This window comes from Oncorhynchus kisutch, linkage group LG8 (assembly GCF_002021735.2).
Source record: "Oncorhynchus kisutch isolate 150728-3 linkage group LG8, Okis_V2, whole genome shotgun sequence".
NCBI classification, from domain to species: Eukaryota; Metazoa; Chordata; class Actinopteri; order Salmoniformes; family Salmonidae; genus Oncorhynchus; species Oncorhynchus kisutch.
The window spans coordinates 51,004,537-51,028,116 of record NC_034181.2 but is presented as its reverse complement, the minus strand read 5'-3'; the positions used below and the strand labels follow the sequence as shown (position 1 = coordinate 51,028,116).

Below are 23,580 nucleotides of genomic sequence, written 5' to 3'. Positions count from 1 at the left end.
TTAAGGGCTTGTAAGTAAGGTAAGGTTGTTGTATTCAGCGCATGTGAAAAATACAATTTCATTTGATTTGAAATGCTACCCCATCAGAACCCAACATTATAAGCTTGTTTTACTGTAAACAACGTAATCATAATCAAACACTGTATAGATTCAAAATATGGGTAAAACTACACGTTTTATCTTATGGATGGTCTGTCCTTGCATTCATAGCTCTGTCTATGAATTTGAGAGTGGTTGCATTTCTATAGCCCTATCCCTCAGCTGTTTACCAAAAAAAGGTTGGTAGATGACCGCGTTGTTGTTTTTTGAATCCTGAATTGCCCCTTTAAGGGTTTGTTCCCTTAATGCTAGATGTAAGAAAAAATTCAATTATATCCACTTTGAGGCTAGCCTCACATATTGCAGTATCAGCCGGTATTGAGTGGAGCGGAGGTGGCACCGCAAGTTGTTAGGAAGCAAAGTGTATGTCTTTGTCTGAAGAGACTACATGTATCTCAGATTCGATCTAATGGAAACAGTTAGTATAAATAAACCTTCACAGATAGTAGAGGAGTTAATCTGAGAGAGAAAGAGTTTGAGCAGGAGAGAGAAGTCAATGAGTTGCAGTAGGGTCTGGCACACAAATTCCACTTTTTCCTCATAAATGAGTCACGCTAGAAAGACTTTGTGCAAGCATTGTTTTGTTCTTCAATGTTAGACCAAGTCTGACACTTTCATTCATGTGTTTCGGACACATACAAAGAGTTTTTTTCGTCAGGATTTTCTACAGTACCTGTGTTTCCCTTTCCTCCTCTCCATTGCAACTCTTCCCCAGGTTGTTGCTGTAGAAAAAAATGACTTTTCCCTGATGCACTATCCTTTTCCAGAAGTGTGCACTTGCACAATCCCCGTCATGGATAAAAGCACAGGATTAGAGTAAAGCATTGTTTGGAGGGAATTTCCACCATGCAAGTGGTGCAAGTCGGGAGAAGGTTGGAGAATGTGTATATCTTGTAAAATAAGGGTTAATAAATCCTTCCAGCCTCATTTCAGTCTGACACGTTGTGTCGTTAGTATTTTCATTAATACAATATAGCAACATTCTTTGTTGATTAGCATGGATAACCCAATCACAGACTCGACAATTTAGGGATCTCGTACTGACAGCTCACCCGCTGAGACTGGCAGTGCCATGCAGGAAGATTAGATAAACGTTGGCAGCCATCTTTATTCATGACACCAATTATGAATTATGTAGTATCAGACTAATAACGTTATGCTAATTATGTTATGTAAAATTGGAAGCTGTTTCATGGCATGGAAATAATGATTCAAGACAGAAAATTATTTAATAGAGTTGGTCAATAGTTGTCCCGTATAATAAAGAGAGAGATGGCTTTTACAGTGCATTTGGAAAGTATTCAGATATTCATATTTCGTTACGTTATAGTCTTATTCTAAAATTGATTAAACAGTTTTTTTACACAATACCCCATAATGACAAAGCAAAAACAGGTTTTTAGAAATGTGTGCAAATGTATAAAATGTTTAAAAAACTGCCTAGAGTGTTCTTAAGTATGACGCTAGAAGCTCCCCTGTATTTGGGGAGTTTCTCCCATTCTTCTGAGCAGGTCCTCTCAAGCTATGTCAGGTTGGATGGGGAGCGTCACTGCATAGCTATTTTCAGGTCTCTCCAGAGATGTTCGATCGGGCTCAAGTCCGGCCTCTGGCTGGGCCACTCAAGACATTCAGAGACTTGTCCCAATGCCACTCCTGCGTTGTCTTGGCTGTGTGCTTATGGTTGTGGTCCTGTTGGAAGGTGAACCTTAGACTGGGGTAAGGTGCTTAGCGTGCTGGAGCAGGTTTTCATCAAGGATCTCTCAGTACTCTTTGCCCCGTTCATCTTTCCCTCGATCCAGATGAGTATCCCTGCCGGGATGGTACCAGGTTACCTCCAGATTTGACAATTGGCATTCAGGCCAAAGAGTTCAATCAGACCAGAGAATCTTGTTTCTCACGGTCAGTGTCCTTTACGTGCCTTTTGGAATACTCCAAGCGGGCTGTCATGTGCCTTTTACTGAGGAGTGTCTTCCGTCTGGCCACTCTACCATAAAGGCCTGATTGGTGGAGTGCTGCAGAGATGGTCATTCTTCTGGAAGGTTCTCCTATCTCCACAGAGGAACGCTGGCGCTCTGTCAGAGTGACCATGGTGTTCTTGGTCACCTCCCTGACCAAGGCGCTTCTCCCCCAATTTCTCAGTTTGGCCGGGCGGCAAACTCTAGGGAGAGTGTTGGTGGTTCCAAACTACTTCCATTTAAGAGTGATGGAGGCCACTGTGTTCTTGGGGACCTTCAATGATGCAGAAATGTTTTGGTACCCTTCCCTCAGGTGGACTCCAGTAAAGTTTTAGAAACATCTCATGGATGACCAATGGAAACAGGATACACCTGTTTTGTTGAAAAGTGAAGCATACTGTACTGCCAACCCAAACTCGAGATTAAATGACTGTAAGCCTACTGGTCATTACTACTGGAAAGACATTATGACCTAGCTGGCATGTACTGTCGTCAACTACTGCTCATCTCTGTCATGGCTATGGTTGCCTACTTATGCACAGAAATAAAGAACAATTGGCATCACACTAGGCTGATCAATTCACCTTCGGCACATCTTTTGATGTTGTGTTAAATCGCAACCTGCTTGTCAATATACATTCAATAAACAGTCTACAACAGCCATGATGTTAGCGAGGATTCACCAAAAAGACTATTGCTAAACATACAAGTTACTCCCCAAAGCAACTTGCAAGCAGAAAAAAATGTCTTAAAACGACCGCAATCAAAAATAAAAACATTTAAGAAGGAAGATGTGAAGAGAAAAGTTGTTGAAACATCTTGGCCGGTTGAGACGACGATTACCCAGAGGCCATCTTTGTTCCTTCCTTACTGCAGCCCAATGATGTGCCTCTGGGTTTATTGGAAAACAGGGCAACCCACATTTCTCCCATGCTGCACTGCGCTGTCCTGGGTAGCTTATGTTCTCTCCCTCCTCTTCCTCTTTCTGTGTCTCTCTTACTCTCTTACTTTCTCTGTCTTCATTTCACTCTCTCTCTTGCTTGCTCTCTATTGCCTCTCGCTTTCTCACTCGCTTTCTCTTCTGCATGTTTACCCCCTCTCTCTCTTGCTTCCCTTTCTCTCTTACTAGCTTACTCTCTCTTGTGCATGCCTCCCCCTCCTCTCTGTCTCTTTCGTTCTTTCACACACACACACACACACACACACACACACACACACACACACACACACACACACACACACACACACACACACACACACACACACACACACACACACACACACACACACACACACACAGCACTTCAAAGCGGGGCTCCCTACAGGCTGTTTCCCCCCCTGGCGTATTCTGTGCAGGGCCACAGATCAATGCACCACATTAAAGGTTACAAGTGGAGGCAAAACACCACGTTCACGCCGCCCACTGTACTTCCTGTCAAAGGAAGTGGTACGGCCAGGAACAGGTTGGCACGGTGATGTGAGAGAGGCACTATGGGAATTATAGGGACGGATCCCTCAGGGGGAGGCAGGACGAGAGTAGGAGAGAATGGGGACTGTTTGAAGTGAGTGGATGGCAGCGATTTTGTAATTAGCTCATTGTTAATTGGTGTTGTAAAACAGAAAGTGGGCCACATTGAAATACTTTTAAAATGCATCTTTCCTTCCTTCCTTCCTCGCTTCCTTTCTTCCTTACTCCCTTGAGGTTTAACATGTTCTATTGCTACAAATGTATCACCTCCAGCAGGAAAATACAAAATGAGGAGAACATAATAATTAAGACACTTACACACACGCACACAGCTTGCAAAATCACACACACACCCCAAACTTTACAAAGACTAACCACACACATCAATAACGACTAACACACACACACACACACACATCCAGCTTTTTAACTGTGTAATTCATGAGGGTTTGGCAGCGTTCTTTCTATCTCTCTTCCCACTCCCCTTTCTCTCTCTCTCTCTCTCTCTCTCTCTCTCTCTTTCTCTTTCCCTTTCTCTTTTACTCATGTCTCCCTTCATTCTTCTCCTTTCTACCCCTCACTCTCTCTCTCGTGGCCATAGTGCATGTGTATTTGAGTGTGTTCGTGCATGTGTGTGTGTGTGTGTCTGTGTATTCAGAGCCCCAGGTGAGGCTCTTCTGCCCTACAATAAATCAGGCTTGCACTTTCGGCAAACGCTGGCCTCTGCCTTTTAGACAAGGAGATTTACAAGAAAGAGTCATGGAAGTGAATACATAAATACAAATAATAACTAATAGCAGGAGCTGGCCTGCTGCAGACACAAACACACATGCACACAAGAATACAGAATACATTTAGGAGGTGTGTGTTTGTGTGTGCGCACCTTCGGTGTGTGTCTGCATATATAACAGTGTGAGTCTAATATTGTTGAGTATAATCGAACATCGTGACCAGGCTCTTACGCCTGACAGTGCCCGTCTGCCACGGCCCTTTGGCCAATTAGCCTAGCCACCCCTCATACCTTGTTCCCCCGTGTTCCCCCTAGCAAGCAAATCAAATCAACCTTCCTCACAAATGAGAAGACTGGCCAAATCTATCAGTCTCACTCCTCCACCCCTCCACTCCCTCCATCCCTTTCAAAGCCTCCTTTCCAGGCTTTCTTTATTTATTCAATGGAGTCCTTCGTTCAAAGGAGTGTATTCAAGGATTAAATTAGAGAATAGCAGAGAGAGATGCACCCAGAGCTTTGGCTCTTTGCTTTGGCTCCTTCCCTTTGTGTGTAATTGGAGAAGCTCTCTCTTTCTTTCTCTTTCAGTAATAGAGAGCTTCGATTACCTACTCAGCTCTCTGACCACTCTCTCTCCCTCTCCTTCTCCCATCTTCCTCCTCTCTCGCTTCAGGCCGATACCCACTAATTATCAAAATCCAGAAAAGAGCCGTTAAATTCTACAACCACCTAAAAGGAAGCGATTCCCAAACCTTCCATAACAAAGCCATCACCTACAGAGAGATGAACCTGGAGAAGAGTCCCCTAAGCAAGCTGGTCCTGGTGCTCTGTTCACAATCACACCCCACAGAGCCCCAGGACAGACGCACAATTAAGACCCAAGCAAATCAATAGAAAACAAAAAGATAATTACTTGACACATTGGAAAGAATAAACAAAAAAACAGAGCAAACTAGAATGCTATTTAGTCCTAAACAGATAGTACACAGTGGCAGAATACCTGTCCACTGTGAGTGACCCAAACTTAAGGAAAGCTTTGACTATGTACAGACTCAGTGAGCATAGCGTTGCTATTGAGAAAGGCCACCATAGGCAGACCTTGCTCTCAAGAGAAGACAGGCTAAGTGCTCACTGCCCACAAAACGAGGTGGAAACTGAGCTGCACTTCCTAACCTCCTGCCCAATGTATGACCATATTAGAGACACATATTTCCCTCAGATTACACAGATCCACAAAGAATTCGAAAACAAACCCAATTTTGATAAACTCCCATATCTACTGGGTGAAATTCCACAGTGTGCCATCACAACAGCAAGATTTGTGACCTGTTGCCACAAGAAAAGGGCAACCAGTGAAGAACAAACACCATTGTAAATACAACCCATATTTATTTTCCCTTGTGTACTTTAACCATTTGTACATTGTTACAACACTGTATATATACATAATATGACATTTGTAATGTCTTTATTGTTTTGAAACTGTTGTATGTGTAATGTTTACTGTTAATTTTTATTGTTTATTTCACTTTTGTATATTATCTACCTCACTTGCTTTGGCAATGTTATCACATGTTTCCCATGCCAATAAAGCCCCTTGAATTGAATTAGAGAGAGAGAGCGAGAGAGCGAGAGAGAGGTTGGGAGAAGGAGGGAGAGAGAGAGGTTGGGAGAAGGAGGGAGAGAGAGAGAGGTTGGGAGAAGGAGGGAGAGAGAGAGGTTGGGAGAAGGAGGGAGAGAGAGTGGTCAGAGAGCTGAGTGGGTAATCAATGAGTCCCTGGTCAACCACGGGTCAAGAGGCTTATACACTAACATGAATGAGCGCACACACACACAACTTGACTTTCATCATTGAACATGGTTTACAAGGACAGCAACTGTTCTATCATGGTATGAAAACACCATGTGGAAACTGCCTGGTAGAAAATAATAACAGAATTTGTTGCACTTGAACATAAACAACAAGCACTTTCTTAATTGAAACGAGAAAACAAAAAATGGATACTGTATATCCATGGCGAATGATTGCGGAAGATTACAAATGAATTAGCCTCCAGTCTGAGTTGAATGCCATTACGGATGAAAGTGTGCTCATTGTTGTTGTGGTGTTTTTTTCCTTTTTTTCACCAAATGGAATACACTCCATCTTTGATTAGCTCGGTGGGATGGGGTTTGGGGACGCAGCTTTCCACAGTAATTAAGCTGTCAATCCAAAGCAAGGCCTTCTGGGTAAAAACGGTGAGCCGAACGTAAACGTTTCCGAACAGGTGGCCAGGAGATACAGTATGAGCAAACTGCTTGTTTCTTCCGCCACAATATCTGGCCTAGTTTTATTTTAGGACGTTTGTTCTTTCCCCTCCCTTTTTTCAAATGACCTCATAACATGGCCTTAGAGAAACTCTGTCACTCTTTTACAATTCTTCATTACTAATTCCAGTACTACAGACTGGAATTACAAACAGACTATACTAAACAAGTTCAGCGTCTTACCACACACATAGCTATGTGTATTCGGATACCGGATACCGCAATTTCACACTCTCACACCAAATAGCCTGAAGTCACAGGGCTCTCGTCGCAGGCTCTATTTCCCTATGTGGGAGCGTTGCAAACTAGAGATAGGGATTTTTTACCTGGTTAGATGTACATTGTACAAATTAGCAGATTTTCAGCACAGTTTTTTATTTCTGTATAATAAAAAATCAACAAAGAAGTTGGCTATTTTTCAGTGAGGGCCAATGGTGGCGTAATCTAGGGGAATTCCTTCTTATGATGTGAATATCGACTGGGAGTATAGCATAAAGGAGGAAAGTGAGGAAAGTGTTTTGGGAAGTGTTGAAATGTAAAACATATTCGGTATTCTGAGTGTGATAAATCACTTGTAGGTCTCCATATTCTTGGAAGCAATTTGTAACAACACTTTGGTGCTATTCACAAACCGAAGCATTCAAGTACGTCTCCTGAGTAGCAAGTGGAAGTTTATTTTCTATGGAAATACAAGTTTTTTCTTTTTCCCTGTTCAGGTGATGTTTGAGGCTATTCGGGGATCGGGCTATGAAGGGGACATTGCCATCGATGATGTCTCAGTCACCAAAGGGAAATGCAAGCAGGAGAACTCTGTCTCCAACACAGGTACTGTCTGTATGTCACAATGTTACTGTAGGGTGAAGTTTATCCAAGACGCTGGTCTTGGGTAAGTTTGCATTTAATTTACATTTTAGTAATTTTGCAGACGCTCTTATCCAGAGCAACTTACAGAAGAATGCATACGTGCATAAGTGGATTTGACGCGTTGCTGACATTGAGCACACAGCCATGCAATTTCCATTGACAAACATTGGCAATATAATGGCCGTACTGAAGAGCTCAGTGACTTTCAAAGTGGGACCGTCATAGGATGCCACCTTTCCAACAAGTCAGTTCATCAAATTTCTGCCCTGCTATAGCTGCCCCCATCAACTGTAAGTGTTGTTATTGTGAAGTGGAAAAGTCTAGGAGCAACAACAGCTCAGCCATGAAGTGGAAGGCCACACAGAACGGGACCCCCGAGTGCATAAAAATTGTCTGTCCATGGTTGCAATCAGGACAATACTTTTTCGTCGGGAGCTTCGTGAAATGGGTTTCCTTGGCCGAGCAGCCTAAGATCACCATATGCAATGCCAAGCGTTGGCTGGAGTGGTGTAAAGCTAGCCGCCATTGGGAATCTGGAACAGTGGCAATGCGTTCTCTGGAGTCATGAATCACACTTCACCATCTTGGAGTCCGACGGACAAATCTGGGTTTGGTGGATGCCTGGAGAATGCTACCTTTACAGTACGGCATACAATGACATTCTAGACTATTCTTTGCTTCCAAATTAGTGGCAAAAGTTTTGGGAAGGCCCTTTTCTGTTTCAGCATGACAATACCCCCGTGCACAAAGCGAGGTCCACACAGAAATGGTTTGTCGAGATCTTTGTGGATTAATTTGACTGGCCTGCACAAAGCCCTGACCTCAATCCCGTCGAACACATTTGAGATGAATTGGAATGCCGACTGCGAGCCTGCCTAATTTCCCACATCAGTGCCCGACCTCATTAATGCTCTTGTGGCTGAATGGAATCAAGTCCCCACAGCAATGTTCCAAAATCTAGTGGAAAGCCTTCCCAGAAGAGTGGAACCTGTTATAGTAGCAAAGGGGGGACCAACTCCATATTTTTGCCCACGACTTTGGAATGAGATGTGTCCACATACTTTTGGCCATGTAGTGTATGAGACCATAATCAAAGATCTACAAGTGAGTAGTAAGGAGTGGGTTCTATGCCATTCAATCAGAATCTGTTTGTCAATCTTTCCAATTCACTGTAGGCAGACCCAGTCTCACTATAATACAAACCAGACAAGGTATAGGAATAAACTGTTCTGTGTCACCCAGACATTGAAGAGAGCTTGCCTGTTTGCCAAAGCTATAGCTTTCAACCCTCTACACTCTGCTGTATGGTTACTTTAAATATTTAATATGCAATACATGAAACGCTTGCTGCAACAGGTGGATCATTTTCATACTTTTCAAATGATTTGGGGAAACCAGAGACAGCAGAGAGAGAGAGATAGAAGGGGCAACAATCGCAGTGCATAAAGCAGAGAAGAATAGTTGAACTAGAGAGCGGAAACCCTAATTATGAAAACGGGTGGCAGAATGATAGTAATGAGGAGAGAGAGAGAGATTTAGGAAGAGAGAGCAAAAGATTAAGGAAAAGGAAGTGAGGAGAAAGAGGGGAAGAAAACAGGTGACACATTGATAGTAATGAGAGAGATAATTGAGAGAGAGAGAGAAAGATAAACAGTGACAAGGAGAGAGAACAGCACAGAGAACATGAAGAGAGATAGAAAGACAGAGAGGAGAGGAGAGAAAGAGAGCAGTGAGAGCTGTTGCCAGTGCAGGGGCAGTGGAGGCAGCTGGACTCCCTTCCTCTCCCTGCCATGTGGGCTATAGCCTGTGGAGGGCTTGAACCCCACCTTCCCCAGCCTCCCTTCCTCTTCTCCCCCGTTGTCACTCCCTATCGCCCAACATGGCAGAGGGCACCAGGACGCATTGGCGTTATGAGGTGGAAGGGTTGGCACCGTATTTTCATTGTAAACCGTGGGCAATGGGCACAGATACAGCCATGCAGGGCTGGGTGCCAGGATCTATGATAGGATCACTTCCCGGGCATCTGTCCAGGTCGAGGCCTCCTGTCCTGGAATCCTGACCCACAGGCCACCGTGATAAAGTAACCAGACTCCACATTTCTCTGTCCCGGCAAATTGTACAGTGACATCAGGCTGGAGGCTGCAGTATGCACCCTAAATACACAGTGACACTGAGCAGAGCCTGTAATCCAATTATTCCTTGTGGCTTTTTCACAGCATCAGCTAATTTGCCCCGGACAAACGGAATGCGCTTTGACACCTTACACGGACCATGGTTTAAAATGCCATCATGTTACTGTGTGAATTGTAAATGAAACACTGGCATTTTTCAAGTGTGCCTTGTCGCCTAGCATGGTCTGTAGTGTTATAGTGTACACTCAATCCACTGTAACTTTAAATACTGAAGAAGACCAAAAAAGAAGAAATAGTAAATCCCCACAATGGTATGATCCTCCTGAAGTGTTTAATAAGACCCCAAACTGGGAGGGAGAGAGAGACCCCAAACTGGGATTTCATCAAGACAAAATACTGACCACTCACAAAAATTCACTACTACATCACAAGGCTGAAAGCTCTTGACCTTCATTCACTCATACTGACACTGCTATAGGTTTCCTCCAAGTTACCCACACCAGTCTCCATGCAGTGGCTCCATAGATCACTGACCATAGCACTGCCCATAATTGAAAGAGCTCTTGATCGTCAATATATGGACAGCCACAATTGAACAACTCCACACGATGGCTTCTATTGACAATTACTTACCTCTAAGTGAGAAAGCTTCACTGTCAATGTATAATTGTGGCCGTTGACCACCACTGACAACAGTGATTGCTCGGCCTCCGTCCGCTAGGCACTTCAGAGGGTAGTGCATCACTGGTGCAAAGCTGCCTGCCATCCAGGACCTCTACACCAATGGTTACCGGGCATATTTGCATTGTGTACCCGCCCCCCCCCAATCCCTCTTTTACACTGCTGCTACTCTCTGTTTATCTTATATGCATAGTCACTTTAACTATACATTCATGTACATACTACCTAAATTGGCCCGACCAACCAGTGCTTCCGCACATTGGCTAACCGGGATATCTGCATTGTGTCCCACCACCCGCCAACCCCTCTTTTTACGCTTCTGCTACTCTGTGTTCATCATATATGCATAGTCACTTTAACGATACCTACATGTACATACTACCTCAATAAGCCTGACTAACAGGTGTCTGTGTATAGCCTTGCTACTCTTATTTTCAAATGTCTTTTTACTCTTGTTTTATTTCTTTACTTACCTACACATACACACACACACCATTTTTTTCCCCCATACCATTGGTTAGAGCCTGTAAGTAAGCATTTCACGGTAAGGTTTACACCTGTTGTATTCGGCGCACATGACAAATAAACTTTGATTCGATTTGATTGAATCAAGCCGTCACTAATCTGTTTTGTAGCTCCCCCTGACTTCAAGTGCATTCTGGGATACATTGCAGCCGATAGTCAGTTTGTAGAGCCACATTCCTCAATATTTCTTTCCACCCACTGATAGAAAACCATAAACATTGTGTTTGTAAATGAATGGGGGATCTTAGGAAATGGTAAATGATTCAAGATAAAGCTACTGTACTATCTTAATGTACTTGCTGTATCGCGAGATCAAGGTAAACAGACTACAATTGGGGGGTGTTCCCAAGAAAATTATCTGGTACAGTGTTGGTATTTGTGTATTTTTACCACTCATGAGGGTGCCTACATCATTTTCAACAGTTATGGGAGTGACCTACTTTGTTGTGGGAGTGTACCCCTGTCATTCCAACCTAACTGAAGGCACCTGCACTCCTTCACAGATCAAATTGGGAGGTACTATAACTTAGGCAAGTCAAGAGGCCTCCAAAAGCAACAGGCCAAGACAATCAACTCCCCCCGAGACATCATCCCTTTCTGCTCACTTTCCCCCCGAAAATGGCCGCAAAAACAAAACAAGGCTAAACAAATCAGGAGACGTTGGTGGGTCGGTAAATAATTAACGAGAAAAACCCTCTGCCTCCCCCCAAAAACCCCTCATCTGAGAAAGCAGCAAAAGCAACGTAAGAGCCGAGAGCTAGCGGGGATCCTAATGTAATACAGTGAATTATTGATGGAGGGTGTAAACAGGAAGCCAGGCTACGCTAGCCTGTGGGGCCGATGCAGCGCTGCACAAGACAGCTAGCCGAGACAGATGGGTAATTATTGGTTAGAGGAGATTGGGTAGAGGAAAGACCCAGCCCACACACCTGGGTCACCTCTATGTATTAGCAGACACGACGATGAGGAATAATGTATGTGGGTAAAACAATATAGGCCTGTTTCCCAAACATAGATTAAGCGTAATCTATGAAACATGTTCAATTGAGATGCTCTATTTATATGGGGCCAGTTTTACCAAACACATAATTAGCCTAGTCCTGTACTAAAATACTTATTTTCCACAGAGAATCATTTTTAGTCCAGGCTAAATCTGTGACTGAGAATCTGGCCCATATTGTTTGCCCCACAAACATTAGTATTAACCTGTAATAACCAACTGGTTTCTGCAGTTGTAATTCTACATGATTTAATCACAATACTAGTGATGAGCCAGCCAGCGTGATAGTTGTGTTATAGCATAGAACATTTCAAAGCAGGCATAATCGATTACAGTACATCAAAGTCACTAATGGGTGGAATAAAGAGTCAGACACTTTGTTCATAAATGTATGATTGTATGTTTTCTCTGTGCGTGTGCGCGTGTGCTTGTATATGCAGGTCTAAATCTGTATGCTAGTGTGCCAGAGAGTGTGCATCATGTGAGCAGCCAACCCTCCCAGGAGTTTTTGCTAGCGAGTGTGCCCAGCTGTAATACCCAGCTGATGCAGCTCACGTCGGCCTTCTAAATAGTACCCTAATCCCTATAATAGTGCACTACGTTGACCAGGATCTTGTATTTGCTCCTGTCAAAAGTAGTGCACTATGTAGGGAATAGGGTGCCATTTGGGATGCAGGCCACCTGTCCCTCACACACCCCATCTCTCCCCATCACACACGCACACACAAACATGCGCACAAACACACACCCTGTTTCCCCCCAACACACATCACACGCACATATAAACACGCTCAGAAAAATACACATACACAGACACGCTCACACACACACATCTCAATGGGCTAGCTGTCTGATGGGGTGTAAGCACAGGGGACTGCGGAACCGTGTGGCTCTCCTAAAATTAATGATGATTGCCTCTGACATGTTGTGTTCAACTAACTCCACATTCATAAATCATAGGAATGACTGGAACCTGGCTCTGGGGCTGAAGTGTGTGTGTGTGTGTGTGTGTGTGTGTGTGTGTGTGTGTGTGTGTGTCTTTGAGAGACAGACAGAGAGAGAGAGTGTGTGTGTTTGCTTGTGTATAACAGAAAATGTGTGTGTGTGTGTAGGTGCCTGCCTGCCTGCCTGGCTATGTAAGTGTGTGTGTGTCTGCGTGTGCACATTTCCATGCATGTGTACGTGTCTTAGCTATGGGTGAGTTCGACAAGGGAATTGTTGCACTGCACACCGTTCACTGCCCTCCCTCCCTCCTTTCCTTCCTTCTTCCTTCTTTGTTCCACTCCCCTTCTTTTGATCCTGTTAAGGGGTGGCTTTCAATACTGTCTGGATTCCACGTCGGCGATGACTCAAGTCCCCGCGTTTTAGCCCCAGACCCCCTGGTCCTCTATCCCCTCGGTCACCCTGTGTGGCATGCAACACTCCCAGATCCCTGGTGGTCCCACACTGTTGTTGAAATTGCGAAAAGTATACATATGCATATGGTCATATGCACAAGATACAGTGTAGTGTACAGCACAGTACAATGACATGCTTACTTGCAAGCTCTCCTCACAAACTGTGCAGCAGCTACAAAAAGTATTCAATACAAAATATAGTTAGGAAACACAATATGAGAACAATAGAGCACAGAATCCATGCAGGGAAAAAGAAAGACAAATATAGTATTTAATTTTTCCCTATAAAGGGAACGCACCGGTTTATTGGAGTTGACATTGCAGTCATGGGTTCAAACACATGGTTATTAAGTATTTGTATTTTAACTACTTATTTTCTGTGTATTTGAGTGTTTTTAAATCATATGGCCAAATCAACTACTTCTATTTGAAAGTATTTTCAAATAATTTATTTTTAATACTATTTGAATCTATTTTAAAATACTTGTTTCCAAATACATTACACATGCCCCTTTACCAAACATACCTGTGTTCAAATGCATGGAGTATTTAAATATCTGTATTTGAAAATGTTACGGTTTTCTTCTATATCCTCCTCTGACGAAGAGGTAGAACAAGGATCGGACCAAAACGCAGCGTGTTGATTGAGATTCATATTTAATGAAACAAAGAAACACGAACTTACACGAACACTACAAAAACAATAAACGAAACCGAAACAGCCTATCTGGTGCAAACTAACCGAGAGTACACATAGGACACTAAGGACAATCACCCACGACAAACTCAAAGAATATGGCTGCCTAAATATGGTTCCCAATCAGAGACAACGATAAGCACCTGCCTCTGATTGAGAACCACTCCAGACAGCCATAGACTTTGCTAGATAACCCACTAAGCAACAATCCCAATACCACCACCAAAACCCCAAGACAAACACACCACAATTACAAAAACCCCATGCCACACCCTGGCCTGACCAAATACATAAAGATAAACACAAAATACTTTGACCAGGGCGTGACAATTTAAGTATTTTCAAATACATTCCAATACTTTCCAAATACATTCCAATATATAACTACTTGTATTTTAATCAAATAAAAACATTCTAAATACTTACTTCTAAATGTATTTGAAAGTAATTGAAACACAATAAATAGCATTTGAACCGAGGTCTGGTCTTGAGCCAACTCCCATATCTTTGGTAGTCCATTTAGTGTGGGTTGGATGTTCTTGGATGTGCAAGTTGAAGTTGAAGCCCAGACACTGGAACATGGAGGACAGTTTCAAGCTGTTGCATTTATCAGGATTCAGCTGAACTGTGTTAGCCCCCTCTCATACACACCATAAGAAAACAACAAAGCACATTCACAAAGCTTTCAGAGTTGGAGTGCTGATCTAGGCTCAGGTCCTCCGACTCCTTATTTCCACATGATATAAAAGGCTAAACTGATCCTAGAATAAGCACTCCTATTCAAAGACCTTTGATACATACAGCCACAGATATGTTATCCATCGCCAAACCCAACCAAACTTTCTGTGCTTCACCCCCTTCAAAGATCCTTGAGAGAGAAATCAGGGCTGGCCCCTGTGCCAGGCACTTAACTTGTTCTCTATGGGAGAGGACGGGAGGAATAAAAAGCTTGATTATGATTACATAGATTTTCTGCCAGCGAGAGAAGCCCCCTAATATAAATGTATATTGATTTCTTAAATACAATACCTGCCTTACTCTTTATTTATGAAACTCATTCCACGGCTTACATGCGTAATGCGCTGTTGACTTTGTGTAAGTGCAGTGTCTGTGGGTGGGCGGGGGGGTGTTGTGTATGCAATTAGTGTGTGTGTGCGTGCATCTGTGTTTGCATGCACTTCGACAAAAGGAGAGGGAGGGTCGCAGATGTCTCATGTACAGGTACTTTGTGATGCTGTTTCATATGAGTACAAGAAAACACAATGGCCGTTTCCGAATACCCATGCTAGCGTATTGCATACATAAACTGCATACTATTTACTCATCGTCGCATACTATTTAGCACATACTGTTTAGTAAAAAGTATACAATATGCCATGGCTGCAACGCAGTAGCAGCTCCTGATTGGCTGAGTAGATGGGGCGGGCCGTTTTCCAAATTCAACACACATGCATCGCATTAAGCAGCTGATAACAGCTAATTTCCAATTTGATTCATTTTCTCTAAATTATGAATGGAATAGGAATGGAGTTATATGCCTACTCAGGGTGTACGCAGATATCACATTCAAGCTATACCGTAGTAGACAATCTTTCCTTTTTAAAAAGGATTGAAGACAGAACAGATCATTTGGTTCCATTTCAACATATTTCTTAGTGAAACCAAAGCGCTGTAGCATATATAAATTAAATCAAATGTTCAAATCAAAAGGCTATTGCACAGACAAACGTGGACAGACGGCTGCTTCACAAATTCAGAACCGCTGGACAGGAACATAAACTAAAGCACTGATCATTGGGAACGCGATCAGAATGAATGTTGAGGCTTGATACATCCATAAAAAAATGTAATATGTAGCCTACAAAACGAAAACATTCCATGTGTTCAAATCAAAAGGCCTGATTAACATGCCATCAGTAATGCAGCCACATACCGAGTCCCCGGTGCAGACACATTCACAAATTAAAAAATGGTTTAGTATTTAATATAAAAGCTCAGATGAAGGCCAAGAGAACAATAAACAGTTTTAGTGAGAAAACAGAAATCCACTTTAGAATTATTATTAGAATTATTTTTTCAAAGATGTAGCCTACGATGTAATACCCGTGATCATTATAATGAGAACAAAAACGACTTAGCCTATATTTTACACGACTGCAGAAGCTTCGTTTTTTTGTTAGGCCCTAGCTCTCTTCACGTAGCCAATCACTTGCAGTCTACCTCTTCCAATGCATTGTGGAAAAGTGTGCAACATATTCTACTAGATGAAGAGCCAATATGATTATAACATCCTGGCATTTAAACCATACTCAATTTTCTAAATGTTGCATACTATTAAATATTATATTTTCGCATACTGAGAATACGTCATGTGATTGTGCTGTTTCCCACTATTCGTTGATTTCGGTAGCGCATCCAGTAGAGTATGACATCTGGGCATTTAAAGTATACTAGATTTTCAAAATGTTGCATACTATTAAACAAATTATTTCTCATACTCAAACGGCCTACTATTTAGGACACAAGTATGGGTATTCGGAAACGGCCAGTGACATTACATACATTTAAATAAAAACACAGTACATCAACTGTACTATGAACTTCAAATTCCCTGTCGAACACAATCTATTCTTTGATTCGGCTCGGTTTAGAGATCTTCATGTCGAACAAGAGGCGAGAGGCGAGCAGTTTGATGATGACATCAATGAGCAACTCGTCTCTCATATGCTATCTCAAAGCACTTATGACACACATCCAATCTCCATTGTGAACCCTGCCTCTGAAGTGATAAAATACATTACTCCCTTATGCCAGTCTCAGGCTTTTAGTGCCATATCCCTCCACTCTTTCTCTCTTCATAAGATCTTGGGATTGAGTTACAGTATCTTACAAGGCTTTACTGTAAAGGTCTCCCATACAGTTTCTAAATATGGTTTACTAGACTAGATAAAAGTATTGTACATTTAACAAAATCTCAAGATGTTTCACATTTTCATCTCTTTTTATCAATGTGACTTGTGGGTTGTGGACAATAGCCTATTGAGCTCAGACCATTCAGTTTGTTCTGTTTGTGTTTTCCACAGTTCTGATTGGGGGAGCCCCAGGTCTGCGCTCGCTCCCATTGGTCGCCTCACTGACCTTCGCCCTCTGCTCATATCTACTGCTGCTCTACAGATGATGAGCACAACGCACAGCGTCCCCTGTCTGCCGAGACAGGCTACTGCCCAGACTTGCTCTCTCTTCTTCTCTCCCTGTGTCCCTCGCTACCGCTCCCCACTCCCCTCCCTTCTTCCTCTCACATTCTCCATCCACCTTTTAGTTTTCATCTCCAGCCCTGTTTTTGATGACAATCCATGCTTCACTTCTCCCATTACACCTTGGCTATGCTTGTAACTGACTGTCATTTGATTGACTCTCTCTCTCTATCATTCTCCTTTTCCCACTCACCCCTTTACAGTCGTATGTGGCTGTGTTTTTTCTTTCAACCAATCACACTATTTTTAACTGAGGCAAAGTCGCAAACTCAATGACCTGACCTTTGACACCCAATATCACTCAATCCAACCCCTCACAGCAGACACACTTCATTCTTCTATTCACTCTCACACACTCTTCCGCCACCCCCCTTTACTCTTTCCAACCCCCCCAGCGACCACCCGTATCCCTGACACACCAAAGTGTCGGACACTCTACCAAAGATGATGAAGAACCTGAGGAAAAAAGGGAAAGGATGGGTGGTGGGAGGGGTTGAGAATAATTGGATGACAAGGGTAGGGGGGTTCCCCCCCTCCTTATTGAACCCTCCCCTTCGCCTCCTTGGGTTGGGCGCCAGGGAGCTGCCGATCACAGCAGACTGAGTGACTGACAGACTAAGGAAGGAAGGAAGGAAGGAAGGAGTTCCCACTTGCCTCTCCTCAACCGGTCATAGCCGTAGATGACTTGTGTTGGATCGTACGTGTACATTTCTCTATATATGATATATTACAAAAGTTTAAATAAATAAAACATTAAACAAAAACACTCATGGACATGAGCAACGTTACAGGCTGCAACAAAGCAAATCTACAGAAGCACAAATTTATACAATCTACTCCCTTTTATTTGGGGTTTTCCTCCGTATGTTGTTGCTGTATCTTGTCCCAATCAAACTATTTGTGTTCTTATGTTTTTTTGGGGGGCGGATGTGAAAAAAAGAGAGTGGTAACATTTATGTGGAAGAGATGTGTGGATGTGTTGGTTGGTACCTATGACACCCTTCGCCTATAGCCCACTTGAGCACTCGTGGCAGGGATGGGCCAGTCACCTCCATTATGCCCACCACCCCACTCTCCACCCCAAAAAATTACTTGACAGAGACTACGACTAGCCTCCCCTACTCATTCACCCCAGCCAGCCACATCCCCTATCTTCAAAGTCCAGCCAGTAACAGCATCTCTCGGACTTCCTGCGGTCTACAGACAATGTACCTCCTGCTTCCTGTACAAGGAGAAAGTGGAGGTGGAGCATGATTGAAATCAATTACGCCAACCACGTCAATACGCATCATTTAAATGAGGCATGGATGTAGTATATTGGGGGCAGGGCATCAAAATCCAAGAAAATGACCAACAGGGTAAGGAGAGGGGGGGTGCAGATCCGATAGATGGATTCTATTTCACAGGTTTCCGATGATGAATGTCATGTATAGGATTCTAGAGAAATAACTGAATCAACAACATTTGGAAGGCAGCAGGTCCAATTTCCTACTACAACTGTATCAGCCGATCGAGGTTGAATGTCTTCGATGTAACCATAGTTTATTTAAGACGATTACTCATGTAACATTGTTACAGTATGATTGTGTTTCTCTGTGGAGCAATAATCATTCACTATCAGCTCACATAGTTAGCCCGAGCACATCGTGATTGATCAAAGTCTACATCCTGCAAATGCACCTGTTCGCCCAATTAAGGTAGGGATTCCAATGAGCCCCAAGCACATTGTTGCACAAAGGTACAGATTCAATCCGATCGTAGATTCTTGACAACACAGCTTTTAAAGGCAATGTTCACGTTCACAGTAAATGCTTCAGATGTCCGTTCAAACAGAAATCACCTTTAAAAGCTGCATTGTCGACCACGCGATCGGATTGAATCTCAGCTAAAGTAATTGGTCACAATCTAAGAACAAAACAACAGACTAACCTAACTGATGATGCAGAACACATGTAATCTTCCTCTCAAGATTAGTTTCCAAAAGTCCCCTGAATCGTAAACCACAACATACTACCCCTAGGCACTTGTAGATCTGAGAGGGTTGGATAGGTATAAGCACGATGGTGGGAGCTCCATCTTACCATCTGATACGCCAGGTGGAATTGTTGCTATATTGCTTATACCTGTCCAATCCTTTCATATCTACGCAAGTGCATGGGAGTAGGGATTAAGGGTTGATTTGGTATACAGGGATACTGTTACATCAGTCTTCTCCAAATAAGTGTTGTACTTTTACTGCATGAGGCTTTTTTTTATCGTATCGGTTGCCGATATTACTTAATTCAGCTCTCACCTTCAACTTAAAGTTCTCAACAAGGGAACCTTGTTCATATACATACACAGAACATGGACATCAAACTGTGTGCCTCTAAGACTTGCTTCCATAATCTTCCTAAATCAAAGCACTTGGTAAAAATCGGGTGTGGACACTCGATTTCAGATGTCAAGTGCATTTTGGCTGTCTTTTTGACATCCCTCATAGTCACATTGTAATAGCTACTTAGGTCCATACTGCATTGCAAGCTCATGAGAAGCTTTGTTTTATTAAATGTATGTCATTGTGATCTGGGAGCCATCTAAGACTTGCTTCCATAATCTTCCTAAATTAAAGCACTTGGTAAAAATCGGGTGTGGACACTCGATTTCAGATGTCAAGTGCATTTTGGCTGTCTTTTTGACATCCCTCATAGTCACATTGTAATAGCTACTTAGGTCCATACTGCATTGCAAGCTCATGAGAAGCATTGTTTTATTAAATGTATGTCATTGTGATCTGGGAGCCATCTTGTGTGGTCCTAACCTCATGCTTGCTTGTACACTTTGCTCGCTCACTTTAACTGTAACACCCATATGTATGTAACAGCAGCTCATGTCTTAGCGTAGATGCTCTCGAACGGTTGTTGGAGTTTTGGCATCTCAGGTCATGTCTTGAGCCAACATCGTGTCACAGGGGGTAAGGTGTCTTATCTCAGATCTGTGGTGTTCATGTGCTACTCACAACCAAGAAACTCTGAAATATCCAACTGGGAAACTCGGTAGAAGAGTGCTTGATTCATCACTTGGAAGCTTTGGACATCAGAAGCTCGGAGTTATGACGTGTGGGCAATTTAGGCAAATTTTTTGTTCCAATATTCTTTCAGAGTTTACGATAACTCTGGTACCACATGACAGCAGTTACTGTCTTGCCGACTACCCATTTCCCACCTCCTTTATCCAGTAAGCTGTGCATTTCGTAAGCATTTTTGGAAAGCGCTGACCATTTGCTAGCTACTATATTTAATGTATATTTACAACTATCTGTAAGTATAGGCAGGAGATATGCAGGGTGGCAATTCCTGAATTAGGACATGATATATCAGAATCAGATGCAACTGAAAGATAATTATCAAAGTACTTTATCACATGATTTTAAATGATAATGTTTCATTAGGAAATTTGAACTCGTTCTACATGACCCCAAAGAATTCAGAGGCTTGGTGCAATTGATGTTCACTTGTTGTTTTATTTCATTTGTGGTTTCTTCACACATCTAGAGTATTTGGCAATTATGAAGAAGGTAGCGGTTTTAAAACGAAGATCAATTGTTTTCCCTTTATTTTTTTTATTTTTGTAAATGTTATTTTTTTTTTTCAAACCAAGACTACAATATCAAGCTAAATCAATTTGAGACCACACACATTCCTGTCCATGGTCACATACTTTACTAGAAAACAAATGAACATCTTCTTTAAATGGAGTTCCACAATAATCATATATGTGTAGCTAAGCACCACCAGTATGTGTAACATTACAATTAGTCTCAACACACTGAGCGTTTGAAACACAACACGTGTAGATGTAACCGGATCCTACTATACCTGTACTCTGCTGCTGTGTTCAGGAGAGCGTGGGAGGGTCCACTTCAAAATATATTATACAGTACTGCAAATACATCGCTGACACTGATTACAATTATTACAGTTGAGTAACCTGCATAGAAATGCCCAGGGCCTAGACTGATCATGTTAAATACCCAATGGAAGAAAGGGTACAGCACAGAAATAGAGAACGATAAACCTTGGATTAAATTTAATGTAATAAGATTTTATCTTTGTGTCTTCCGTGTTCTTTATTATAGAATACTTCTCAACGTTAACACTGTTGTAAAGTCAGGTGAATTCCTTGTCAATGAAATATGTGGGCAGGAATACTATGAAATGTGGGCAAGAACATTATTTTGGGAGAAATAAGCATTAACCAATATTATATTTATTGTTGAGGGGAGAATTGTAAATGATGAATTTTGATCTTATGACATGATGGTTGAAGTGCCTCCATTGATCTGAACCTGACCTTCAGTATTGGTAGTAATATTTGGTAGTTTGAATTCATGGTCTTTCTTTCCAAAACTCCTATATGAATTGAGTTGTACATTTTTGATATTGACAAACGTTACACAGCCTACCCTTAGGTTGTCTTTACTGTCACCAGATCAACTGGAAATTAAACTAACCTGCATACTTCAAATGAAACCAAGAAATGCCTGAAAGTGAGGCAATTTTGTGTTGACAAATCAGATATATCCAATAGTTGGCCATTTGAAATCTATTCACTTGTGTCCAGAAAGGAGTATGCAGCTGTTCGGTCTGAGGTATAATTCATTGTGCTGCTTTTCATGCACTTTAATGTGAAATTAAATGTCTTGAAATGTATGCCATTTGATACCCATTGTGTACTAATGCTCGTTTTTTTAGTACTTCATGATTGTCACATCACTCCCTCATTAGCTGAGGTTGTCCTAAAATCTACACCGTACTCTATATTATTGCAGTCTGGTGTAGATTATCAATATATTCCTCTAGGATACAAGACCGAATGGGAGTTCAGTTCACTGGTATAGTCCCTTAGGTTTGCACATTTCTGGAACCTTTCTGACTCCCAGTTCCCTCCCTGCTTATTATCTTCTGATTTCAGGAATTCTACAACCAAGATTTCTGAAAAGAGTGGGAATTTGGTAAATAAATGTGGCATTGCCACACCTCCAGTTATCTGATGTTTTTACATGATCCAGGTTTTCCCTTGACCACCTAAAGGGTCCCCAGTTCATGCTGAACATTTTCAAACCTCCACTACAAGTGTATGTACTATCAACATGTTTTGTTGTAGATTATCAATCTATCATCTTTTGTCATATCATATCCTTGTAGTTATCTGTCTAAAACAAGAAGGTTAGAAAGGACCCCCGACATGCAGGTTAGAGATCAAATAAGCAAGTGCCTCACAACTGCTATTCCTCCATGAGGTGACTTTCCATCCATGAAAACCACTTCAGCCAGTTAGCGTAGTGTCCAAGCAATATCTGTGGCAATGTTCAGAAGGGGTGGCCAGTCACTCAGTCACTAAAAATGAACCCTCTTCCATTAGAGACATCCCGGCACACACCATTGATGCTCTACGTATTCAACAGCAGGACCGACTGACTGTTACTGTATAGGTTTTCACATCACTGCCTCACTGCCAGTGCAGACACTTTGTCCACTCACATAAAGGGTGCGTTCCAGATACAGTGATTTTGATCCGGGCTAAGTTTCCCAAAGACATCTTTAGCATTCATTAATCATTGTTTGTCCATTGCCCTACCTATGGATTTAGGATGATCTTAGTGCTAAAGATTATAGCCATGTTATTGGGAAAGTCACCCCAGATCTTTATAATGCCTGGAGAAGTCTTTTATGTCTGATCAACCACATCAACATGATGTAATCATCCTATAATCTACGCAGACCTGTGCAGGCTCTGTGTATCTGGAGCGCAACCAAATGACTGAACCCTCCCCAATGCAGTCAGATTGGTCAGAGTAACTTCACAGCTCCTGCCTGGCTGTGCAGACTTGTGCAATGTGTGCGGATCCGAGACAAAGACGGTGTGTGTGTGTATATGCACCTTAGTGAACGCGCGAAGAACGGTGTAGCAGTGCTGGGTGTTGTATATTCTCTGTCATGTACTGAAATATTTTAGAGGAAAAATATATTTGAAATATGACTCCAAAATGTATGAATAAATAATCATGAAAGAACAAAAAGAGATGATTTTTGTCTTCTTTTTGTCATCTTCTCCAATACACACAGTGGGTTCTCGCACATGTTGTCACATCACACGTACATAATGATTTCACCATAAAAACACCTCTTGGGGACTTGTTATGCAGTGTAAAATGCAGAATTCCAACTCCCACACTATCCTCTATCCACCAGTTTGTATTCAAGCCTTGCATATTACCAGCATCACAGTGAATTTAGTAATCAGAGCTCATTCACATCCTGTGGCTGTAAGTAGCATTACAGACACCTGCGTTCTCTCCTCCTGGCATATCAAATAAACTCCAAAATGAGATTCCCATAGCAATTAGCAAGCACAAATCATTATTCAAATGTCTTGTCGCATGTCATGCAGTTTCGGAAGTTATTCAGATCACTTGACTGTGTTTTCGCTGTA

At 42.3% G+C, this 23,580-nt stretch overlaps 1 protein-coding gene across 1 annotated transcript in view; it reads left to right on the top strand.

Moving 5' to 3' along the window:
* The window catches only part of LOC109895575 (MAM domain-containing glycosylphosphatidylinositol anchor protein 1), a 410,076-nt gene extending 389,372 nt beyond the window's left edge, over window positions 1-20,704 (top strand). The window contains exons 18-19 of the mRNA XM_031830541.1: window positions 7,273-7,381; window positions 16,936-20,704. Of these exons, the coding sequence (XP_031686401.1) occupies window positions 7,273-7,381; window positions 16,936-17,030 (204 nt within the window). The 3' untranslated portion in view covers window positions 17,031-20,704. The remainder of the gene's footprint in view (window positions 1-7,272; window positions 7,382-16,935) is intronic.
* The last annotated feature ends 2,876 nt before the right edge of the window (window positions 20,705-23,580 follow it).